Source organism: Vanessa cardui, chromosome 7, assembly GCF_905220365.1.
Source record: "Vanessa cardui chromosome 7, ilVanCard2.1, whole genome shotgun sequence".
Classification (NCBI taxonomy): Eukaryota; Metazoa; Arthropoda; class Insecta; order Lepidoptera; family Nymphalidae; genus Vanessa; species Vanessa cardui.
Genome location: NC_061129.1, coordinates 13,268,887 through 13,293,150, shown reverse-complemented (window position 1 = coordinate 13,293,150; position 24,264 = coordinate 13,268,887). Strand labels below are relative to the sequence as shown.

The 24,264-nt window shown below is 33.3% G+C and overlaps 1 protein-coding gene across 1 annotated transcript in view; it reads left to right on the top strand.

Moving 5' to 3' along the window:
• Nucleotides 1-24,264, top strand: part of LOC124530892 (insulin-like growth factor-binding protein complex acid labile subunit) — a 240,818-nt gene that overhangs the window by 165,219 nt on the left and 51,335 nt on the right. The window contains exon 5 of the mRNA XM_047105253.1: nucleotides 22,967-23,020. Within this exon, the coding sequence (XP_046961209.1) occupies nucleotides 22,967-23,020 (54 nt within the window). The remainder of the gene's footprint in view (nucleotides 1-22,966; nucleotides 23,021-24,264) is intronic.

Genomic DNA, 24,264 nt, shown 5'->3' with positions numbered 1-24,264 from the left:
GTCGTTTTTGAATTCGCGCCAAATTTCGTTTCTAGCTTCATTATCTTACTATAACTGTTACTTTTTTTTAGGCAAAATACAATTTGTTCATCCGTAAAAATGTTAACGACATCGCAACCAAATAAATATGAATGGAATATTAAAACTACATTAGGATTTCAAACATTCAAAGCACTCTTTCAACTTTGGTTAAATAAAACAAATAACCATAATTCAACTGGAGTTGTATAACGTATTGTGAATGGAAATATTTAAACGTTAAACGACTCATATGTTACGTCTACAGACTGGCACTTAATAAAATAAAGCTAAATACGAAACGGCGGTTCGTCGGTACCGCTAAGTAACCGAAACTCCGCTTTCATAAACAGTAAGCACATTAATCATTTCGAAATTCCGAACGAACGTTCGATCCAAGTTTCGAGTTTCGCTAACGACTCTGTGAGAGACTCGCTGCCCAGTCCATTATTTTCGAAAAGGGAACGAATTCTATTTTTCATTTTCGCTTCACTCTCTGCCCATAAAAGCTGATGTATGATTAAAGTTCTAGCTACCGAGTTTGCGTATTGTCGAAAAGGGGCTGTTTGCGTTCGATTATTTTTCTCAAACATAAAATAGATATGGATTAACGATGTTCGTTAAATATTACTTCTGAAGTTTTTATGTTCAGTATTTCATTGTGCGTAATATTCACCTAAAATATTTTTTTGTAACTGTCATTTTTCATATAAATCGTTACAAGATATATTAAACGCTGGCATTCGATTTCCGATATAAATATTATCTGGGAGGCTATTCTCAGGAAGCGTTTTAGTATAGCTGTAGGCAGCCATAAACTAATGTCGTTCGGACTGTTATATGCCTCCAGGAGTGGAAACACTACGGTCCTCCATAAATCTTTCATGAAGCGGCCATTTCTTCGCAACTGTACCGGAGTGGTGATTGAAAAAACGCGTTTCGCGATATTGCGCTGCGATTGGACGGAATTCTTCAAGAATCAAACCGTTCAAATTCCCTATTGGTGTTTGAGTGCCGAACGTTCGTTGACAATTTGAATTTGAAATTAGAATCGAATGATTATTGCGTATTTCTCTTTGAGACCCTTCAAATTATTTAGTTACAATGGGTAATTTTACGACTACTCTAGGCGTAGTCTAATTAATTGCTTAAGGTTATTGAACTTTATATTATCATTTGAAGTTAGAACTTTTTCATTCCAATCTACTTCCCCACATTTATTTATATACGCACCTTTTATTACATTTATTCATATAAATAAAAATGTCATGTTTGTGGTAGGGACAAAATGTCAAAAATTAGTCGATATTGTATTGCATCTGAATGTTCTTTTGGAAAATTCACAAGAAAAATCTTGTTTTAACAATCAACATCACTTCAATCCAATAATCTAATATATAATACCAAGAAATTTCTTACAAGTTTATAACAAAATCTAAGACAAGTTCTTTTAAAATTAACACTTCGAATCGTATTTTCTTCTCAGAAATACTAGAAAAATAAATTGAGTCGTCGAAACAGAGGTGAATTCTTTTATAAATAAATGTTGAACAAACAATAATAATGAGTAAATATCTCATAGATTAGCAAAAACCACTACTTAAAAATGCTATGTTCTTATACAAATGTGCATTAAAAGTAGTTATTGCATTATTCTAAATTCAAAGATATATGTTTCGATAGTGTACGTATACGCTTGCATGTGTGTGCTTGCTTTGTATTGTACGTATAAACTTGCATGTGTGTTCGTGCTTTGTATTTTATGTATAAGCTTGTATGTGTGTGCGTGCTTTTTATTGTACGTATAAGCTCGCAATAAAAAGTACAATACATAGCACGCACATATAATTATGTTCGTGCATTGTACTTATAAGCTGCATGTGTGTGCGTGGTTTGTATATGTACGTATAAGCTTGCATGTGTGTATGCGTTCTTGCGTGCGTGTTCTGTTTGCCAAGTCTTAAACCCGCGATTGACTTAGATCGCCGTTGTCTATCCACCAGGCTGTATTCGTTATTTCACGGTGTAAACAAAATTACAAAATTAGCGTATCATAGAAGCAATCGAACAAAGCGCTCCGATCAAAACGACTTATGTAAGATTTATCATTATATTGTTTACTTGGAAGTACGATATACCTTTGTATTACGTTACATCCGAGCTATTCTATTTCGTCTAAATCCCAGGATTCCGGAGTTTCCCGTCAAACTTCGGGTTCCCCAAATCAAGCTGTAATGACTCGGAATAAAATACAATTTGGTTCTTCGGCATTTTGAGATTTGTTTGATAAAGGAAATAGATATTTAGAGCGCCGTTCAGTTAATTGAATGCTCGCGCTTATATCTTGCTGTGATCTTTTTGACTTCGAACGCTCCGAAAAAATCTTTTTCCGAAGCGACTATAAAAAGAAAGGGATGTGTATAAACAAATAAGACGTAAGCGACATAAGTGACAAAATACAAATAAAGTAAAAACGTCCGAACATATTTCAGTCCCGAGCACCTTCCATTTCCTGAATGAAGATCCTTGCAATGGTAATAACTGTTCAAAGCTAATTCGTTAAAAGGATCCGCTACGCCGTCCGCTGTTCCACGCTCATTAAGATAATCTCAAGCGACGCCGTCCTTCCGAATATAAATTAATAGTTGAGAACACCTGCACTCGCCTCGGGTCTTCCGGGAACTAATGAAATGAAAGAAATTGGAAAACTTGCGTCTCTTCAAATCGCTGAAGGTCCTTCTGAGTATGTCATCTTTAATTACGAAGTGAGACTCGTTCCGGTTGTTTGTGTCGACTTGTTTACCGACGGACGAGAACTTCCACTGAAAACAACTCAAAGATGTTGCAGTTTAGTCGCTTTGTTATAAATAGTTTAAAATTTTCAACTAGAAAATGCCCGTAACTTACTTCTCGCTTTATGTATGAATGTTTTTGTCCGCATGAACTATTTTTGCATGTAGTTTTTTAAAACTAAACCAGTAAAAACTTTCAATAAAAAAATCCGCATTTCAACATTATTTCATCTCATAAGACTGAACGCGCTTTATTGAAACAGATTAAAATAAAATGCACCCTTGTTGAATTCGTTATTTTATTCAACGCACAAGAATTCCACGTATCTATTATTGTTAAAGTAAAAGCTGCATCTACTCTATGAGGACGATGTATCAAACAATATAATTTATACTATTTCCCAAAATGTTACTCAATTACTGTAAGCACCTCCAATAACATTTAGTTCCGCTTGGCTTCAATCAGAGATCCGTCCAACATTTGGAAGAGGAGTTGGGTCTAATCCAGTAGTGTAAGATGAGGCTGTATTATAATTTCCATTAGCATTGGAATCAATTCCACTATGTCCACTTGCGCAGTTGGCGGTGCTGATTGAATAATCAATGGCATGCAAATGAGAGCGGCAACAGGCTGTACCCTGTTTTTGAACCCTGCTCGAGATTGCAACTAGGAACAAACGGAATATTTAAATGACAGATTTTATGATCAACTTTAAAGAGATTACTGCTCATGACGTTGGATGGTCTCATGACACCCTTGGATATTGTCATTGAAATTACTCTCAGTAATTGTTGTCATTTGTAAAATTGCCTATATCAATGCTTCGTTTAGTCCTAATCATATTATTTTTAAATCATAAACTTCGAATAGCTATTTGCAAACGCAAGCAAAAGTTTATATAGAACCCGAAACGGAATATCTTATTCATACCTACAGGAACAAAGTTTGTTTTTGTACCGCTGTCCCCAAACAAAAATTTAAATGAAAACATTTCCACTAATGAAGATTTTATGCAAAAGTTTCTTCAAACGGGAAGTGCGATTCGATTTCTTTTTAAATCTTTTCTGTTAACAATGACCAGCGGACCTCGTTCTAATTGAAACAAAACCCATTATTAGCGGGACCGGAAAAAACGACTCCTATTTTCTGGAGCGTTTACAATAAACCTGTTAGGACTCGTTCGTTGAGATTAAAACCAGTTCCGAGAGGATTTTGAGTGAGATTACGAGTTGACAAGTGGTAGTTGAGTATTGTTGGGAAGTTGATCCTTGCGATTTCTGCTAGCCTGGTACTTCTATAATCCACGAGCACCTGAAAGCATTTAGCTCTTTTAAAACAATTATACTCGTAGTTGATACGAGGTTTTTTAAAGTGACTTTTCTTAATTCCTCTTTGTGTAACCTACCATTTCATTTAGAATATGTAATTTCCAGTTTTACTTTTACGTTACAAATATAATATGTATTTTATTTGTATGTCATGAATACAAATCCCTTACGAAATACTATAAAAGGATAAGATAAATAAAAATAATAAATCGGAGTAAGTACTCTTTATAAAGTAAACTATTTTGTATTAGTATTAAAACAATAGAAATCAATTTACTTGAGAATAACTTTTCTGCGAACATTTATAAAAGAAAACTAGACGCAGAACTATAAGTAAAATTAAAGAGTATAAATTATCAGAAATAGCATCAACAACAAAATATAAACCTTCGTGTGTAAAATAATAAACTCAGGAATTATATGTCTTTAATCATACATATTTAAATTAATATCAAAGTAACGGCTGAATTACACCTTCGGATATGTCGTCAAAATTCCAAGTTTCACACCTAAATGTCTGATAATAAGCAAAGGCGCGATTTTTAAGACATTTTCTGCCTTTGTGAAACCAACTTTCTCTGGCCGTTTTTTCGAATCGATAAGACTTAGGAACCTCCAAACAAAGAGCGTATTCAGTTTTTAAACGCACCTGCGAGCCCCTGGTATTGCAGATGTCCATGGTCGGTCGTCGTCACTTTCCATCAGGTCAGCCTCCTGCTCGTTTTCGACTATGGCTATTGATCGACAAGACTTCTATTCTAAACAATGATCTGTGACTAACTTTTTCATAACAATACCATAATCTATCGTTATACATATCACTCTCTGTTTGTGACAAGCTCTTTAATTTACCTTCAAGCAAAAATACGATACACGTCACTAAATATTTTATTTTGTAAAATATTTTATGACAATTTTCAACAAAAACAGAAATATTTAAATTGTACATTTGTATATTATTAATCTGTTTGTTACATGCTGATGGCATAGTACGCTCAAATAAACCTTTACCTACAACATTCATATTTCGAACAAAACATCACACTAATATTTAAATCCCTTCTACTAATTACTATCCGTTAGTAGTCTATGTATAGGTAGTAAAATATAAATAATTAGGTTCGGTAGTTATCTTATAAAGATTAAGAGGGTTGTCAAGAAAAGTATCAACAGACTTGATTTCCTCGGGCATTCATAATTCAGAAGAGCGAAGCATAGACCGGAAGAACTGTAACCGCCGCTTCCTCTTACGTCCCGCTGCTCAAGATATTTAGGGTTCCGTATTTGTGAAATATGTTTTAACATATATTTTTATTCGACACCAAAAAAAATCTTTTACTTCTACATCAGCATTTTTGTTACAAACATTGTTTCTAAAACTTTATATGTAACAATTAGAAATCCTGTAATCGGTGTAATACGATAAGGTATGCCCTAAAACGTAGCTTTATAGTTTTAATTAAACCCTAAAAAAAATTCAAAGTCAAACAGTAAAAATGTTTAGTTATTTATTAAATGTATTTATCATTTCAGTTTCATTCACTTAAGTATGAACAGACCCTTCATAATCTTGAGAAAAAATGAGAAATAGAAGTTTGATCAATAAAAATCGGAAATATATTTTATTCGAGTAGGCTCTCGAGCACTTTGAATCGAATCTGACGTTACCACCGGCTCGGAACGTCGTTACATTACTACCAATAAAAACTCGAGTAAAATTAGAAAGAACAGTTATATCGCTTATATAACTAAGAAGTTATGTCTTGCGCAAGTTACATTGGCTCACTGACCCTTCAAATCGGAACAAAACAGTACTAATTGTAACGGTAGTGATCAGTTTGTGGACCTTCCCAAATGGTCGCACTGAGCCCTACCACCAAGTAAATGCATATAACTTAGCGAATGGTTATTCCACGTTAGAGCGGACGAATCACAAATATGTCTGGAATTCCGTGCAACTTCCGCCAGTTGAAGTTATGCGTTACATTGTGGTATTTGTTCAGATATATACGACGAATTTTCAAACCGTATTTTAGTTTTTTGTATCACTACGCATATATCATATATATAACTCGTCTTTATTCAAGATAAACATTTTATTTTATGAATATAAATCTGTACCCTGTAATTTATAAGTACATTGGCGCCTTAAAACTATTGATTATGACGTCATCATAACACAACGGCGCAGTGGCTGCGGTTGGTGTGCAATCGGTTTCAGGTTAGTCCAGCACTCAAACCGTCTTGACCCGAATGTCCATGCGTACGATTCCGTATTTCTACATACGGCTGTCATAGTTTCCGTTCCGTGTGATAAATCTTTTATAAAGTATTATTCCCCTTCGCTTAATACTAACAAATGTATACTTAATATTATAAATGTGAAAGTAACTCTGTGTATGTGTCGCTCTTTACCCGCCAAACCAAACTGAATTTGATGAAATTTGATATGACACAAACTTAAATAATTAAATATGGGACAACATCACATACATTACTCTGATCCCGATGTAAGCTAAAGCACTTGTGTTATGGAAAATCAGAAGTAACGACGGTACCACAAACACCCAGACCCAAGACAACATAGAAAACTAATGAATTTTCTACATCGTCTCAGCCGGGAATCGAACCCGGGACCTCGGAGTACCCATGAAAACCGGTGTACACACCACTCGACCACGGAGGTCGTCAGTCAAACTTAAACTCTAAGAAAGGACATAGGTTACTTTTTTGCCTAAAACTTGAACGAAGCCGAGGGCAACTGCTATTTTTTTTATATTTAAAGTCAACCATTATCAATGTCTCTATTAGTTCAATGGCAATTTAGCTCATTAGGACGATACTTGATATGAATCGCTTATAATTGTGCATAATAACAATATCGATCCACTTATAACTGGTTCTCTATTGAGTAATGTTCTAACTACATTCGAGTGTCCTATTTGGGGTAATTGTATCTTAACAAGCTCATATCTGCAAGTTCATTCGTGTCCACTAACTAACTAAAAACAAACTCTTCTATATTAATATTATAAATGTGAAAGTACCTCTGCCTGTCTGTCTGTCTGTCTGTCTGTCTGTGGCTCTTTCATGATCAATCCGCTGAACTGAATTTTATGAAATCTGGTATGAGGCAAACTTAAACTCCAAGAATATGTCCTTTCTTTTTTTGTCTGACACATGACAAACAACTAAAACATCCCTAAAACTAACAACTACTAGTATAATTTATTATAAAAATTTCAAAATCTTCAAATTTAAAATGAACTAACAAAAATATACGTATTTTTTATTTATCTTTATAATAAATCTACAACAGCTAGTCTGATACCTCTAAAAGAGTCTGTCGATATTTCAACGTAATTGAACAATGGTTTCTGAGTGTCTACCTCCTTTTCTGTTCAATTCTTCAAAGATATGTCGTATACTAGCGACGCCCCGGCTTGCAATACTGATACTAAATATACTACAGAATTTGTTTATTTACGACATCATGTTGCAAACATATAAAATTGTCAGTGTTTCTTTACTTAGGGTGTTCATTTATTATATAGAAAAACCTTACTCTCGAAACACTCTATCTATTAAAAAAACCGCATCAAAATCCGTCGCGTTTTAAAGATTTAAGCGTACAAAGGACATAGGTACAGAAAAAGCAACTTCGTTTTATATTATGTAAAGACTATAGATTCTTATCAGTTACCCTGTGAATGATAGAGTAATATAAGCCTTATTAAAGTAATTTGAAAAAATATTTGAAATATAGTAAATGAAATAAGGCCCCGAAATTCCCCAAGGCCATTCGCGGTAGATAACATACTGAAACACTGACTTTTCGCGTGCTTAATTTGTGTTCAAATTTCATCATGTGTTCGCCGGTGAGGGTAAATATTGTGAGGAAATTTGCATTTGCGTATACAATTATGTGACGTGTAGTATATTTAACCCGCATGAAACAATGTCGTGGATTAAGTCACAAACCCTTTCTTTGATACTAAAGTCCTTTATTCTTACTTCGTCTAATCTATGATTACTTTTAATCCAAATATCGAAACATATATAAAATGTATATTTTAACAAAAACATACATTTCTTAAAATCACAAAATGGCACGAATAAAAATTCTATAGAGAAATGAAATACGAACAACAATATTACGCAAATAATCTTAATACGAAAACACAAGTCATAAGATTTCCATTTAAGTAACATTCCATTAGTAAAAGTTTATTTAAATTTAACATTTTAACATTCTAGAATGTTGACTTAATATTTTCTATCCGTACAAAGTGAGAAACGTCCAGTTTTATTCAGAACTAAGTGTTGTATATCACAAGCAACACCTGCTTGTAACGGACCGGACGTCCCAGCTATCTGCAGCCGACAGTGGCGAGCGGATTGTACACTACCGAAACTTTTACCGGCCGGTACTTTCATCTACATTTTATTTGTGAATTATTTGCGCTAACATTAAACTCAAACCCATATATCAGAGCTATTTGAAAATGAATGCGAAAAGTGCATTCATTTGTTTCACTTATTTCAAAGTTTAAAAGATTTATATAACATGCTTTCGTGTAGCCAATGAGTTATAATTCCCTTGCATTTTGTTTATAGTTATACAAATACTTTAAACCTTTGATATCGAAATCCAAAATTACTTTAATTTGTAATTACAAAATTTAAAATGTAACAGAAAACAAACACATATCACACTAAAAGTTTAGTAACTCTTTAACTAATTTTATTTTAAATGGCTAATTAAAAATATAATTATTTCGTCTAAATTACTTAGTTTTATTGTACCGTACAGCAATAATATTAATTGAGTATTAAATAAAAGTTCTCATTACATTACATACATTTAATATAAATCTACAAAATATGTTAAAATAAAATGTGTATCTATAATTCTATCATTTAATCTAACGTCAAGATCGCTGGCTAGGTAACTATAGCGTGCAAATCTTGGTGAGGAGCAAACACACCATGCCCGCAGGCCGGCACAAATATTTGACCTCCTATTATTGACCCCACACCTTTCATTCAATGTGGGCCAAGGGTTAGGTGATAGCTTGTGTTAATGTATATATATTATCCTAATATTGATATTGACGTTGAAAGGGACAATACAATATTAGAATAGACCTACCAGCTTAGTTTCTATACAATCATTTTTCGTGGCATATTTATTATAAAACTAATAACTATAACATACATATATACTTACATATACTTATATAGTCTTAGTCGACCTCCGTGGTCGAGTGGTGTGTACACCGGTTTTCATGGGTACACCACTCTGAAGTTCCGGGTTCGATTCCCGACCGAGTCGATGTAGATTACCATTAGTTTTCTATGTTGTCTTGGGTCTGGGTGTTTGTGGTACCGTCGTTACTTCTGATTTTCATAACACAAGTGCTTCAGCTACTTGCATTGGGATCAGAGTAATGTATGTGATATTGTCTCATATTTATATTATTTATAAATTTTATAAAATAATGACCTAATAATGCACTGAGTTTCTTTCTAATTCTGAGCTATGTTTTCTGAGGCAAATCGCAAAGTTATGCTTTTGTTTTGAATAAAGATTTTAACTTTTTTATCAACATATCCATTTTAAATTAATAAGAGATGTATGTTTAAGTAATCAGTAAATATTTACAAATTTATCCCTGATCATAATTGTAATACTATAGCATTCTGAATGTTAACGCCATCGTCAAGAATATTAAAAATTTTTATCAATTTAGTTAATTTAAATTTTTAAGGCAACTGCAAAGTCGAACTACATATTCCTTATTGCTTCCAACCGTACGTGTGAATGTGGTTTTTTTAACAAAATAATGTGCAGTTAATTATACTAGTATTACAAGTATTGACGTTAGCAAATTTTATTTCTGCGCTCAACTAATGCTACATCGTATATAACGACAAATACTCTCGATATTAGTGAAGAATTGAAGTAAACTTGTCGACCAAATCTTGTAAGTTACATTTCTGTATAACAACTAAGCCCGTATGTGGTTAATCGGTTTAAAAACGCTCACTAATGCACCATGAAGTTCGAAACTTGTACAGAAACTTGGGTAGACTGTGGTCTACAGGTTGTACTAGATTTCTAAAAGTCCAAGCAATAACAACACCTATGCTTAGGACGTTGAGTGTCAGAGTCGAATGCAGCCCTTTTTTAGGTTTTGTATTACTATATGTATTGGAGTTTATGTTCGTCCAAGTTACGAAAGTTACAAGTTGTGACGCTCATGATTTAGAACGTATTCTGAACTGTTGAAAGCTTGTAGCATTTAGGATGACCACAGAACTTTGTTTAGTTAAGGTGAGGCGGCTGCAAGACTAATAATAATCAATGAAACAAGACAGATGTAGCTTTTGAACTCGGTAATGAAACTCAACAATAACATTGGACCGTACAGCGTGGTATTTCCTAGTATTTTCGGGAATATCATAAAAAAGCCCTTATTATTTACACCTAGATCTGACAAAGACCAAAATAAAAGACCGTTATGACCTTTATGAATTTAACACAAACTTTTCAGTGATCCGCAATGCAAATACCGAGACAAAACAAAATATTTGTTTAGTCAATACATAAATTGGGTTCTTCTGAAATTTTAGCGAACATTTAAATAAATCCGAAGCCTAAATAATGCTAATGATACAATATAATTCATAGCATTATTTTTTTTATATATAAAATAACGGAGGTAGCTTTGAAATTACAAAGTCAACTTTATTAAACAGCCCTCGAAGATTTTTATAATATTTATTTTAGTATCATTTACCGAGAAAAGTATTAGGCTATACTTATAACATCAAGCTAAGACCTATAACGTGGATGAAACTACGCAGAGCAACTAGCCCATTCACTAAATGTACAATAATCTCGAGTCCGAATCAAAGTTCTTAGAACTATTGATAATACGAATATAAATCGAAAATCGTCTCTATCCAATTAAGTTAACCTTTCATTGAAACAATAAACTTCTCAAATATAAACTCATTTACGAAATCCAATACACCGATAAATAAATAAAAATACGAAGATATTTAATCAAAATCCAGCTCATCAAAACTGATATGAAGTCGATCCTATTACTTAATGATAATTCTTCAATTTAGAAACCCAAAGCCCGTAATACAATTCCAACTAATTTCAATTATGTTTATACTTGGTAATAACGTTAGCTTGATTTGTTTACTCGAGTCTGTTTCAGTGAACTTAGTTACTTACAGGGGGCTTACCGATATCGTATTGGCAAATCCATTTAGATTCAAAACGTATCCGAGTATCCGTAGTAGGAGTCTTATTTGCAGTCTTTATTGATGGTCCATAATCAAATCTCGCTTAGAAATCTTGATAGCAATAACTCGGACTTGCTACTTCATCAATTTGTTCGATTAACATTTCGAGTTTATTACGAGGTTTATCTAGTTCGGATTGAATGCGAGTGTTCTGTAGTAAGGGTGTAGGGATCAAGTTTATGGGCGGCTCGATGTCGGCTCCCGATCGTCACGCGATAGCGCCAAGGGACAAAGGGTTGACTTTTAATGAGGAATCCCACGACAAGGATTTTGTGAAGACGCTATTTTAGGGGCACCGGCTTTTAAACATGGGTGATGTTTGTGTAAGTCATAATAAATTATGTTCATAAATTTTCGCATTTTGGGAAATATTCTCGATGTTAATTTGATATTTTAATCTTCAAATCTAAAACAAATTACACTACATAAAATTTAATCAACAATTAAACTACGGCCAAACCGTTGCTAGGGTTCGAATTTCGAACTTTAAAAATGGAAAAACTAACATCAAACAAACTTTCTTAACAATATTAGTATGGATAAATAATTAGCACAACACTTTGGCTCAAGCTGCAACGGCGGAACTATAACTAACTATGACAAACTTCCACACCAGAACCAACTTCGTTATGCTGTACTGGGACCCAACAATATGACGATGACATTATTATTTATAATGCGGTCGTTCGTTGGCTTGTAAATTTTAATTAGGACAAGTTTGATGTGTATGTTTATGATATTGTATACTGTAATTTTGAATATCGAACTACATTCAAATGACGTCATCTTGTTAACTTTGTCATTTGCCAAACAGACTTGAACAGGACTAGACTAGACACAAAAAAACGATAGATTATTCAAGGTGCAAATTGAACTGGGTCAAAGCCAATTTCTGTAGCGGCTACCCTACATAATAGATGGATTAGGTTTTGGCAAGTGTTTTCCTAGATATCCAGGTAGGTTAAGCCGTAGGTCGGGGCCGTCGAAATTGTGCCAACAATTTATCTTTATTTTTGAAGCTTGGAATTTGATTGTCTGTCAAGATATGTTTGTGGTAAAAATAGTATTACAACTAGCTCACAATTTTTTTTTTCGTTTATTTTATATTAAGGTCAAATGTGATTTCTAATATAAATAATTGCACTGCGGATGGAAATTGTTCCGTTAATATTAATCAAATAAAAACTACTAACTCCCGGTTCTGTACTTAACGAATCGTATACACAAATAATCGTCTATTTTTAATTAAGAATAATGAGCTGTTCCCATAAGTTCTAGCTCTACATACATTCGATTTACCAAAAGCTTATTGAAACACATGAAATACGTTTCGTAGAAATAACACGCTTAAGCAAAATGATTTGGTTCTTGAATTTCGTAATCGAACTTTAATGAATACAACCGAAGTAATCTTTAAAGAGGACGTATAAGTGCACTAATCCCCAAGATTTATTTAATCTATGCAAGCTATGTTACCAATTCCGGCAGTAAATCAAGTGCGCCCAAGTTCGCCGAAATCCTTGCCGATTCATTTCTTAGTTAGACGTAGCTATCTACTGCGTATCTCGAACGATCGCTTAATGAAACTTAAGAGAATACTTCCCCAATCCAATATGGCGTCAGCAAAGTCCCCTGGATTTATACCCGTCTAGATACAATCGCGATACGCTCTCACCACACGTAATTTAACTTCCTCGATGTGGATTTATTCGGGTATCAAAAAGAAATTATAAGGATCCCGCCGCCAGGATTGGTTTGTTAGATGGTGTTACCTTAATAGTGGCTGGGATTTCCTTTATACGATTCTTTCGTTTCTTTCTCCGTTTATTCTTTTCTCCTTTCATATTGTGCAGTATCTTTATTGTTACAAACTTCCCTATATCCTAGCTCACGGCAATATAGTTGCAAGATAAACGAAAATATTTTTACGAAGCTTTTGTCAATTTATTGGAACTTAAGTAAAACTATACTCGCAATTTATAATGTACTAAAACCGTTATGTATCATTACTTAGATACTCTAAAGACACTAGAGGGTTACTTGGTAATATTTAAAGTGACACAGTTCCAAGTCTGTCATCTGTCAGTTTCTTGCGCATTGAGTGTTTTTGTGATAACACTAAGAGCTTATCGTTTAAAATAAATCGCTTTTGCGTGGCATTTGTAACCATTGTAACATTTGGGTTAAAATTTTACTAATATTGTAAAATATAGAATATTATATATTTATAAATTGAATATACTCTTTATATAAGACGACGTAATATAACGTTTCAAATGTGCTTCTATGAGTGTATTTGAATTAATAATTTGATATTGATTTTTGTATAGATAAAGTAATTGTACTTTACAAAATAATAAAAATAAAGTTACTACTAACGAAACGAGTCTCAGTTAAGTTAACAAACGTAAATATTTATAGTTTGTTTCTACAAGTAAAGTTTCTTAAACTGTTTCGAAAAGTTTTGAAGTCGGACAGTAGTTATTACAAAAAAATATAATATGACCTCTAAGAAAACTATACGTAGCTATGTATAATGATGTTGTTCATAATTATAAGTTTTCCAAATTTAACATTTAAGCAATTTTTTTATCGTAATTTGTATAATTGTATAATTTGTAGAATATACAGACTCATTCAAATCGTGTTAAATAAGTGAGGATTATCAAATTTACCGGTTTATTGTTATGCACACCATTAAGCACAGATTAAACAAATTGAATATCGATTATTTATTAATAACGATTAATTATATTATTGCAGACTAACGCAGCATTTGTGAATATTTTATACGATTTTGCAATCACGGTGAATTGTTTGAAATTAGTCATTTTTAATAACTAGATGCGAAGTTTGAATTAAAATTGGAATTTTTTAACAGACTTGTTAAATGTACTGTGTGTGCATGTATAAGACTATACTTATTTAAAATTAATAGTACACAGTCGTTAAAGATGAATCTTCTTAAGGTTTAAACATGACAAATCTATACTTAAAACAACATCTTTGTATTGAAATAATGTAATTATCTTCAGATTGCTCATTTACGTTAATCATAAATTTAGAGAAAAATGGGATGGGGCAGTCTCGTAACGTTTAAATTTAACAAAAAAGTTATTGCTGTAGCCCAATTTACTCGTGATTGTCAGCTAGAGAAAATCCCGTCAAAATCAGTCGAACCGTTACAGAGATTACATTAGGAAAAACAGACACACAAAAATTGAAAAAAAAAATGACATTTTGGCATATTTACCCTGTATTTGATATTACAAACAGACACTCCAATTTTGTGATGTGTTTAGATAAAATATCTCATGCGTGTAATAATTACGATTTATAAACATTTATATTGTAATATATATTTTTTAATTTGGAAACTAACTCAATGTTATAAAAAATATATATGAAATCAACTGTTACCAAAGATAATTTAACCGGTTTTACATGTTATTACTCGTCTATTTACTGCTGCTGTATAAAATGCAGCGGGCTATCGGTAACTTAGTAGCGCTTTAAAATTCTTAAGAAAACTCTCGCTGTAAAATCTTTTAAGTTTTCCGCGTCGTAACTCTCGCAATGCTAACAGCATACATGAATGATGAGCGGAACATTGAGAAATATATGGTGTTACAAACACGCGCTTATTTTTATGAAGTGCATTACGAAATTTATGTAGAAAGTTATTTTGTTATCTGTGATTGTTCAACTTTCGAATATAATTTTAAATATAAAAACTTTGTGCTCGTCTAACGTTTTTATATTTAATTTTTTTTTTCATTGAGTTTGTTTTCTGTGCAAAGGAAAAATGGCTAAAACCTAAATAATAGTTGTGGGGAGTGAGGGATAGTTTCTATATAAAAAAAAATCTAATTTTTAGTGCGACTTAGTTACATCGTAGTACGTAATTATTATTATTGTACTACCATTTATTTTTAAAAGTTTAATATTTTTTGGAAAAGGTCAAATCAATATACACTTTATTCAAGTTGATTATTTTATTCAAGTGCTTGTATAGCACTTTTGAATCGTAATTTTACCGAACTATATTAAAATAAAATTATATCCGGTTCTGAATGTATATTTATATACCTATAAAGGTACCTCCCTTTCAGACTTAAAACCTTAATTCAAAGTAAATATAAATAAAAACTGTATTACCACGATATCAAATAGACATTTTTTAATGTATAAAAATGATTACTAAAGACACAAAGAAATAAAATAAAGATCAAAACTAACAATGGCTACTATATAAATCACGTCCGCAGAAATGTTAGCAGAAATTTCTCGTTAAATCGCAAATTCTCTGTCCAAAAAATTAACCACCAAGCAATGCTTCTATTAAAGAAAAAAAAACATAAAAATAGGTATAATATGAAAGTGATTCACAGATAATAACATTATTGAAAATATTAACCCAAGTTCAGAATAAATAAGTATTCTAAAATGTAAATATACTAAACCTGTGTCTTGAGAAAGATTGTACAAAACCGATAATTCTCAACGAAACACGACGTATATTCAACAGCCAGCCAACAGAAAATAGGTTCTAAGGCTCCACTAAAATGTAAGTTGAATCTACAAGAGACATAGTTGTGATTTTCACGTACTCTTGGCGAGCTTTCAAAGGCATGGGAGTTACAACTTCGTAAGTTATTGCCGAGACGATAATCGAATGTTTTATTGGATCGATAGTTCTGTATCTACGATGTTGATAAATGTTTATAAATGTTTTTATATAGTACTAGTTGTCGCCCGCGGCTACCATCGCGTTTAAGAGTGTTAGTTGTCAAATGATATACAAAAATGTAGACTATGTCCTTTTTTGGAGTTCAAGTTTGCTTCACACGAAATTTAATCAAATTCGATGGTTTGGTCGTGAAAGATCAACAGAGAGACACAGTTACTTTCAGATTTAAAATATTAGTACCGATTTACTTTAAACTGTTTATTTTATATGCAACAGAATCGAATACGGTTCCATACACCTCCTGTCGTAATGTCCATACAACCGCTAATCACCAGAACTTGTGCCAAATTGTTTCTTAAAGATATATTGACTCTTTTCTAGACCGATAATGAACTGCCTTAAAATGTTTGTAAAGCTTACCAGCTGTTTGAAATTTAGATTCTATATAGAACTCGCAAGAAAGTCAGTAGTTACTCGTTTTCATTAATCAAATCAATCATCGATCAAAAATGTTCGACAAAATACTAATGATTAGTTTACCCGGACGAATTTGTACAACCCTGCCATTAGTAAATTCAATGATGTACAACATAAGTGTGGCAAATTATCTTACCACTTAATAATGGTCAGTTAGCATTTCTGATTATTGAATAATGAAATTTAAATACGAATAAACTTCCTTAGTGTCGATCAAATACTTACTTTTATTTATGTACCATCTTGTAAATCAATTGAAATGTCTAATTGTACTGGAACGGACCGGACATATAAACTGGACTATTTGTCCGAAATATGTTGGTCAGCCTATTCGGACTATTTATCATTAACTTATTCCGTCAATCTGCGTCGTAGAAACAATTCCGTCCGTGAAATTGTATAGTAGCAAATCGATTTTCGGTCCCAGGATTCTTTGAGGTCATTAATAACATTGTCGTTAATAATGGCCCCGACTGGATCATGCATCGCCACGGTACGTTAACATGCAATTTCATTCGATGCGCCCCGAGTCCAGACGATTAATGAACATGATGGAGACTGAGATCGTTGGCTAAGAAACCTATAGATATATCTGTATTTCACGAGGAAATATAATGAATACCTTATGACATATATATACCACCAATATTTGATAATTATCATCCGATTGTAATCTACATTCCGAGTCATCTTTGACTTTTAATTTTAAACATTTGATTAAAAAAAATAAAAGCCTATTTGAATAAAGAATGTTTTGATTTCGAAGTCAACAGCTGCACGTAAATCAAGACAATAGATACAACGGAGATATCTGATCGATAGTGAATATAAAAGTACTCATTCAACGTAGCTTCGTACGGAAGGTTGGGTATGAAAGGCTATTTTCTATCTGGCAGTCTGATTCCCAAATTATCCGCAATCAATCGGACAAAGGAAGGGAATGAGCAAAGTTATTTCTCCTTCTGTTGGCAATTTATCACCCGAATCATTTGTTTCGGCGGTATTGTTTACGTTTTCAGTTGAACTACTTACGGCGATCTCGATAGATTAGAATCGTTTCAAACTAGTTCTTACAAAGACATTCATCTTGTTTCATGATCTTTAAATATAGATTATTACGTCTTTTTGTTTGTGCTTTGTGCAAACGACACTCATTAGACATTCTACCAAACAGTGGTACTCAGTGTAGTTGTGTTCCGGTTTGAAGAGTAAGTGAGCCAATGTAATAAGCACAAGGGACATAAAATCTTAGTTCTCAAGGTTGCGCCTTACCTACCTATATATATGTGTATATACATACATTATATTACATACCTATAAAGTGAACCCGAACCAAGTGACACAGATAATAAATTTCTATTATCATTTAATATTATAGGTTAATATTTTAAATCGATTTCTAAATTCTAAACAGCGTGTGTTCTGTGTACTACAAAATTGGCTTCCATCCAAAACCACGATATTATTTACACCTTGACTTTAATGCGATATGAAATAATTTACACAATCATACGAAATATTTTTATCAAATATTATATAACCATCATCCTCCTGACCTCTTCCCGATTTTTCTTGGGGTCGGCGCAACATGTCTTGTCCTTCCATACTTCTGTGTTAGACGTCATCTCACAAGTAACATTATCATCTTTCACACAATCCATCCATCTTTTCCTTGGTCGTCAACTACCTCTATATCCATCCACATCCATGCTCAAGAGCTTCCTGACAACATAGTCTTCATTCCTCCGCATAGTGTACATAACATTTTATATTACGATTTGTAATCGAAATAATAATCACCACACGTTAATGATTCGGACATTTGTAGCTGCTTTTATTTTTTATTAATATATACTTACTCCAATTTAAATACATTTGTTGTGTAATTAAAATATATGAACACATCGAGTCGGATGAATAGAACGCATAACTATTTTAATTTTAAAATAATATTTTCACATCTTTGTAATATTTTATAAATTCTTATTTTATTTATGGTACTGAATGTACTTTTAATATAAATGTACTTTGTTTGTAACTGTACACTTTGGCGTATTACTTTTGTAGCTTAAAGAAATTATGTAAATTTGCATATATACACTACTTATATTAATGCGTGGTATGTTTGCTTGAATGTGATTGAATATTAACTTCAATATCCATTCTTCGCAACATATTTGGGGAACCGTGTTAAATAAATTTTAGCCATATGTATCCTGCCTGCAGAGCAGTGTAGAATATTCCATTTCTTACTTAAATCGGCCAGGCAAATGCAAAAGCCTTTTAGCTTGTGTATAAAATACAAAATTAAGGTATAAAATTGAATCGAATACCTTTTTTTTAAATTTTAAAGTGTATTTATCTTCGTATTACAAACTTTATTATTAATACATTAAACTACTTAATATATAATTAATCCCTCAAACGAAATACCAACTCGATTGATCAGAATCCGAACGTTCGTGTAATCCAATTCGAATGAAATAATATTAAAATTTACCGTTTAATAAAATTCACTGAATTATCGAATTATACTCAGCAAACAGACGGACATTTCATTAAACGGACACAATACAGCAAAATATTCACTACATATAGTGACAGTTTTAATCCGACACACCGACGTCCCGTTTAATTGCGAATAATATTTTAAACTTCCATAGTCATACCATGGATACACGTGTGAGTAAATTATAAACAACAAACTATCCGCTAACGATTGTTTAATTGCAATCGCGGGTAATAGATTGTATTTTCGCGTTCATTAATTCATAACATAGTGTATTATATTTATATGTATGTGTACACAGCCGATATAGCTGATGTGTTTACTTACAATGTTTCATGCTAAATTAGATTCTGGTTAATCAATTTGTAACGTCTTATGATATTAAATTCAACACATATAGACATGATATACAAGTTACGATTAAACGATTTTATATTCAACATTAATTAGTTCTTTTTTTAAATAATTTGATTCCTGAATGAATGAATGAGTGATAGTAATTGGCCACCATAGACATTACTGTAAAAAAAAATTACCTTTCCTTACAGCTCCCTCGATTCATACTGGAAGCGTTAGAGTATGGTGACATATTACGAGTAAACGCAATACTAACGATGTCATAAAAACTACTTAGACATTGTGTCTCGTATATTTCTTATCACATATCACTTACTGTTGATATAATTAATCGCAAACCAAGTTATTATTTAACATGTTAAAGGTCCTTCAAAACTAAATTATTTTTAATACATACGAGTATATGCCACGGTTTTTTCTGCAGAGATATTTTTATAAAACTTCAAAAATATGTAGATACGAACATCTATGTTTCTTCAATTTTATAGCCCTTATTAAATCTCCTGAATAAATGTTTCTAATAAACCGGATCAATAATAAAACTATACTAGAAGTAAAAGGAATCAAATTAAAAAAAAAACAGTTGAACATCGTAAAGTTCATGAATCCAAATTTTATTCATTAAAGGAGCACAGGTCATTCGATATCTGAGATTTATGGGAGCGGCGTATCGGAGTTGATATCGTTAATTAAAACTATCGCGCGAGAGACGATTTATAAACACCTCACACGATATATGTGATTACATTTGACTTTCATATCACATCGTAAAATTCAATTCGATATTTCCATAGTTAGGTGGATGTCGTTCGTTTTAATCGAATACATTCTCTGTAAAATATGCAGTCGAGTACCGAGGTCGTGGTGTTTGAAAAGAGATTTAAAGAGAACTGCTTAAAGCTTTAATGCGAACGACGCGACGAGACAATAGCACTTTATGACCGATACAAGGGTTGATTCTTTTTGCTCGCGAGCGCGACTCCCTAACGACTTCCTCGCAAACGCGCATCGAAATGCAACGATTCCGAAACACGCGCGAATAACCCGACGTCGCCGTGTCGCTTACTCACACCCTCCCTTTGTTACGAAAAGATACGAGCAAAACGGGTGCGATTGTTCCAATACAAACGGAAATATTGCCGCTCGTGTGAAAAATGAATATATTTCCAGCCGATAGATAGTTCACTGTGTTAGCTCTAAAAGTTTTAGCGCAACAAAAAATTAGCCAAAAAAAATTTATAGACCATTCAACACAAAAAATATTCGAAGTTTTTTAAATTTACTACGAGTTTTTAAAGTAACGTTCGTAACTAGTTTACAGCGGCAGTCTGTCCGCTGGATAGTGTTCGGTGAAAAATTACCGACTGAATAGGGACGGCTAAGCGTAGCTTTTAGCCCAGTTTCGGAACGAGCGAAGTCACGGCACGACCTGGCGATTTCCTCAGACCGCCGTTCAATTTGCCGGAACGCATCTGCTAGCTAAATAGCTTGGCTTGTGCTACTGGCTCCGAACGAACTCCTAATAAACGGCCGGTCGAAATAAGCGAGCTATTTCGTTCGCTTATATATAAAGAAAAAACTAAAAACAATTCGGAGAGCATTTAGTTTGATCAAAGGGTACTAATTGTCCAGAGTGGGTTCTCTACTAAAAGTGGTTTTATTGCGCGCGGGGTGAATGGGAAGGCAAGCAATTTGGCGGTCTGACCGCAAGAGCGCATGTTTATTAGAGACATGGACCTTGCCTCGGCCCCCGATTTGCATAACGGTCTCCGTCGTAATTAGAAACCATCTCGGACGTACCTCCTTTGTCCCGTCAAGTCTGCCGGGTGACGGCAAACGCCTTGTATTTATCCGCTCGAGGATAAGCTGTATAATCCGCATTAGGACAAAACTTAGCGCATTTCCGTTTAGCGAACTGTAATACTAAGTATAATTGCATTAAATTGTATATGTTCCTCGCTTTCCGCGACTGTAAGTATTCCAACTTTAAGTAATATTTGTTGACAACGAAACTTCCCCAACAATCTCGTCTTTAATGTTTGTTCACTCATGCATCGGCTGTTATTCATTCGTTTGGTCTAATTTATCTCTGCGACAAAATTTTACGTCATTTCGAATACCAATATTTGCGATTAAATATTTTTATATAGATTGCTTAAAACTGTATTACGAGTTTTAAGCTACATACCCTGCCTCAGTATTTAAAGTGCAAACTACAACAATTACTTTATAGCGTACAAATTATTTACATTTGAATATACATTCAAATAAAAGCGTTTAATATCATCATTATCATTACATGGTGTAAAACAAAGTCGCTTACCGCTGTCTGTCTCTATATGCTCAGATCTCTAAAATAATGCAACGGATTTTGATGCGGTTTTTTTAATAGATAGAGTGTTTCGAAAGGAAGCTTTTTGTATGTAATACATGACCAATATAGTTAAGAAAAACTGATAATTTTATGTTTCTAATGTAATGTAAATACACAAATTCGTGAGAAGCCGGCGCGGGTCGCTAGTTGACAAAAAATACATCTCAAAGTCGATAATATCTCATAGTGCATAATAGCACGCGAATACACAAATAAAATCACAATTATGCAATACAGAAACAATGCTGCAAATATATACATAATTATGTATTGTGAGGCAAAGTTCCAGAAGTGAAACAGTGATGCGCGTTATTAATATATCAAGTACAGAACAAGTCACAACAGCTATCTCATTAGGAGAGGCGTGTTTACGAGGCGGCTGTTACGCTGTTACGCCGTGCCGCGGATAATAGCGCTAAACCGATACCCTTATTTACTGCAAATTGCGTTTCTCCTGCTCTCCTAGATGCGGTATCGCCCCAACATATCTGTTTACCGAGTTGATGGCTTTCATTTAGCTGATCGATGTGGTAAAAAAACCATAATAAAAATGCGTCGCTTTACTTTGTATTTTAATTTAGATTCATTATTCATACATGTTTTTCCTTTTTATTGTGTTGTATTTTTACTTATATTGCTATATTACGTAGTAATTAATTTTTAAGTCAATCTACATTTAAATACATTTATTTTAGTTCTCGTGTGATACATCGCTAAATGGCGTTAAATGCACAAAAGGCAAGTAAGTTGCAATCAGCGTTGCAACCCTTGTATCTACAGCGGCCGCACCAGCTCGACTCTCCAAACATATCATTCGTTAGACACTTTGTCGTATTTAGTTTAATTAAGATCCGTTTTCACTGTTAACAATCCGACTTCACAATAAAAAATACAGAACGTAACAACAATTTGAATATACTTACATCTGCGTTGTATTAACATTTATTTTATTAAACGCCGCATAATCCTCTTTTGTTTTTTAAGACCGCACCGGAGAGTGCAAGATTCAGCGACCGGGCTATTGCAGTTGTTTTTCAAGAATTTTTCATTACAGTAGAAACAGGCAATTACTGATATTATTTCTCTTTTGTTTGCAGGATACAATAAGGAATTCGAGGAACCAGTACGGCACCGGTTTCAGAATATCCACGGTGAGTAAAACACTCCAATCCTAGCCTACTTTAATGAGAGCAACCTAGCTCCGCACTAATTAGTTTAGCGGTAACTTGGCTATTAAAATGTTAAATTAAAAATAAACCAATTGCAGTTGATGATATATTTTATTAAATTAATGTCGTTGTGAAATCAGCTTAAAAGATCTGATAAATGTATTCTGAATTTGTCTCGTAACATAAATATTTAATATTCATTTACAATTCTCCTCCAACGGCAGTTCATTTAAATCAAACTCACCGATAGCTTTTAAAAACTCAATTAAAACTTGTAGTAGTTCGTTTACATCGATTGTAATAACTGTTCTGTGACATTTTAAATCTGTATCTATAGTAGGTACGTACTGCTTCCCAAATAAAAAAGGAGCCCGCACCATCGCGCCCTCTATTGGAGTCGATTGCTCGAAGCGGTCACTCGTAACTCTTTTTATCATTCTTTGTTCTAATTGCACCTCTATGTGGGTCTGCACTCTCTAACGAACTTTACGAATGGCTACTATTGTTTTTCAGAGTTGAAACTCTTTGCGATCATAACGCCTTTTTTATTTTTATACTATTAAACATTTTAGGTAATATTTATATCAAATATCATTCATATATTATAATAATAATCACACTAATAAAATTGAGATGGCCCAGTGGTTAGAACGCGTGCATCTTAACCCATGATTTCGGGTTCAAACCCAGGCACGCAATACTATATATATGTGCTTAATTAGTGTTTATAATTCATCTCGTGTTCAGCGGTGAAGGAAAACATTGTGAGGCAACCTGCATGTGTCAAATTTCATTGAAATTCAGTTCCACCAACCCGCGTGGTGGAATATGTTCCAAACATAATGGGAGAGGAGGCCTTAGCCCAGCAGTGGGAAATTTACAGGCTGCTACTAATAAAATTGAATATTAAACATAATATTTGGTAATAAACCAGCTCAGTTAATTGAACGTAAGCGTAGTATTTACTTACATTTCTCAACACGCGTTAACATGGAAGTCGCTATATAAATCCTTTTATAATTGACTTTCCGTTGGAATGTATTCCCGAACTAACATAACACAAAGACATAATTACAGCAGTAACGTTTTCGTTTACTATAACCAATTACGAGTAACTACGAGAAAACTAATTGGTCGGAGTTACGTTCCGAGAGAAATCGTAAATGGTTGGCGCAAAAATAAAAATTAACGGCAGCCGTCAGGGGCAGACGGAATATTGAAGTCGT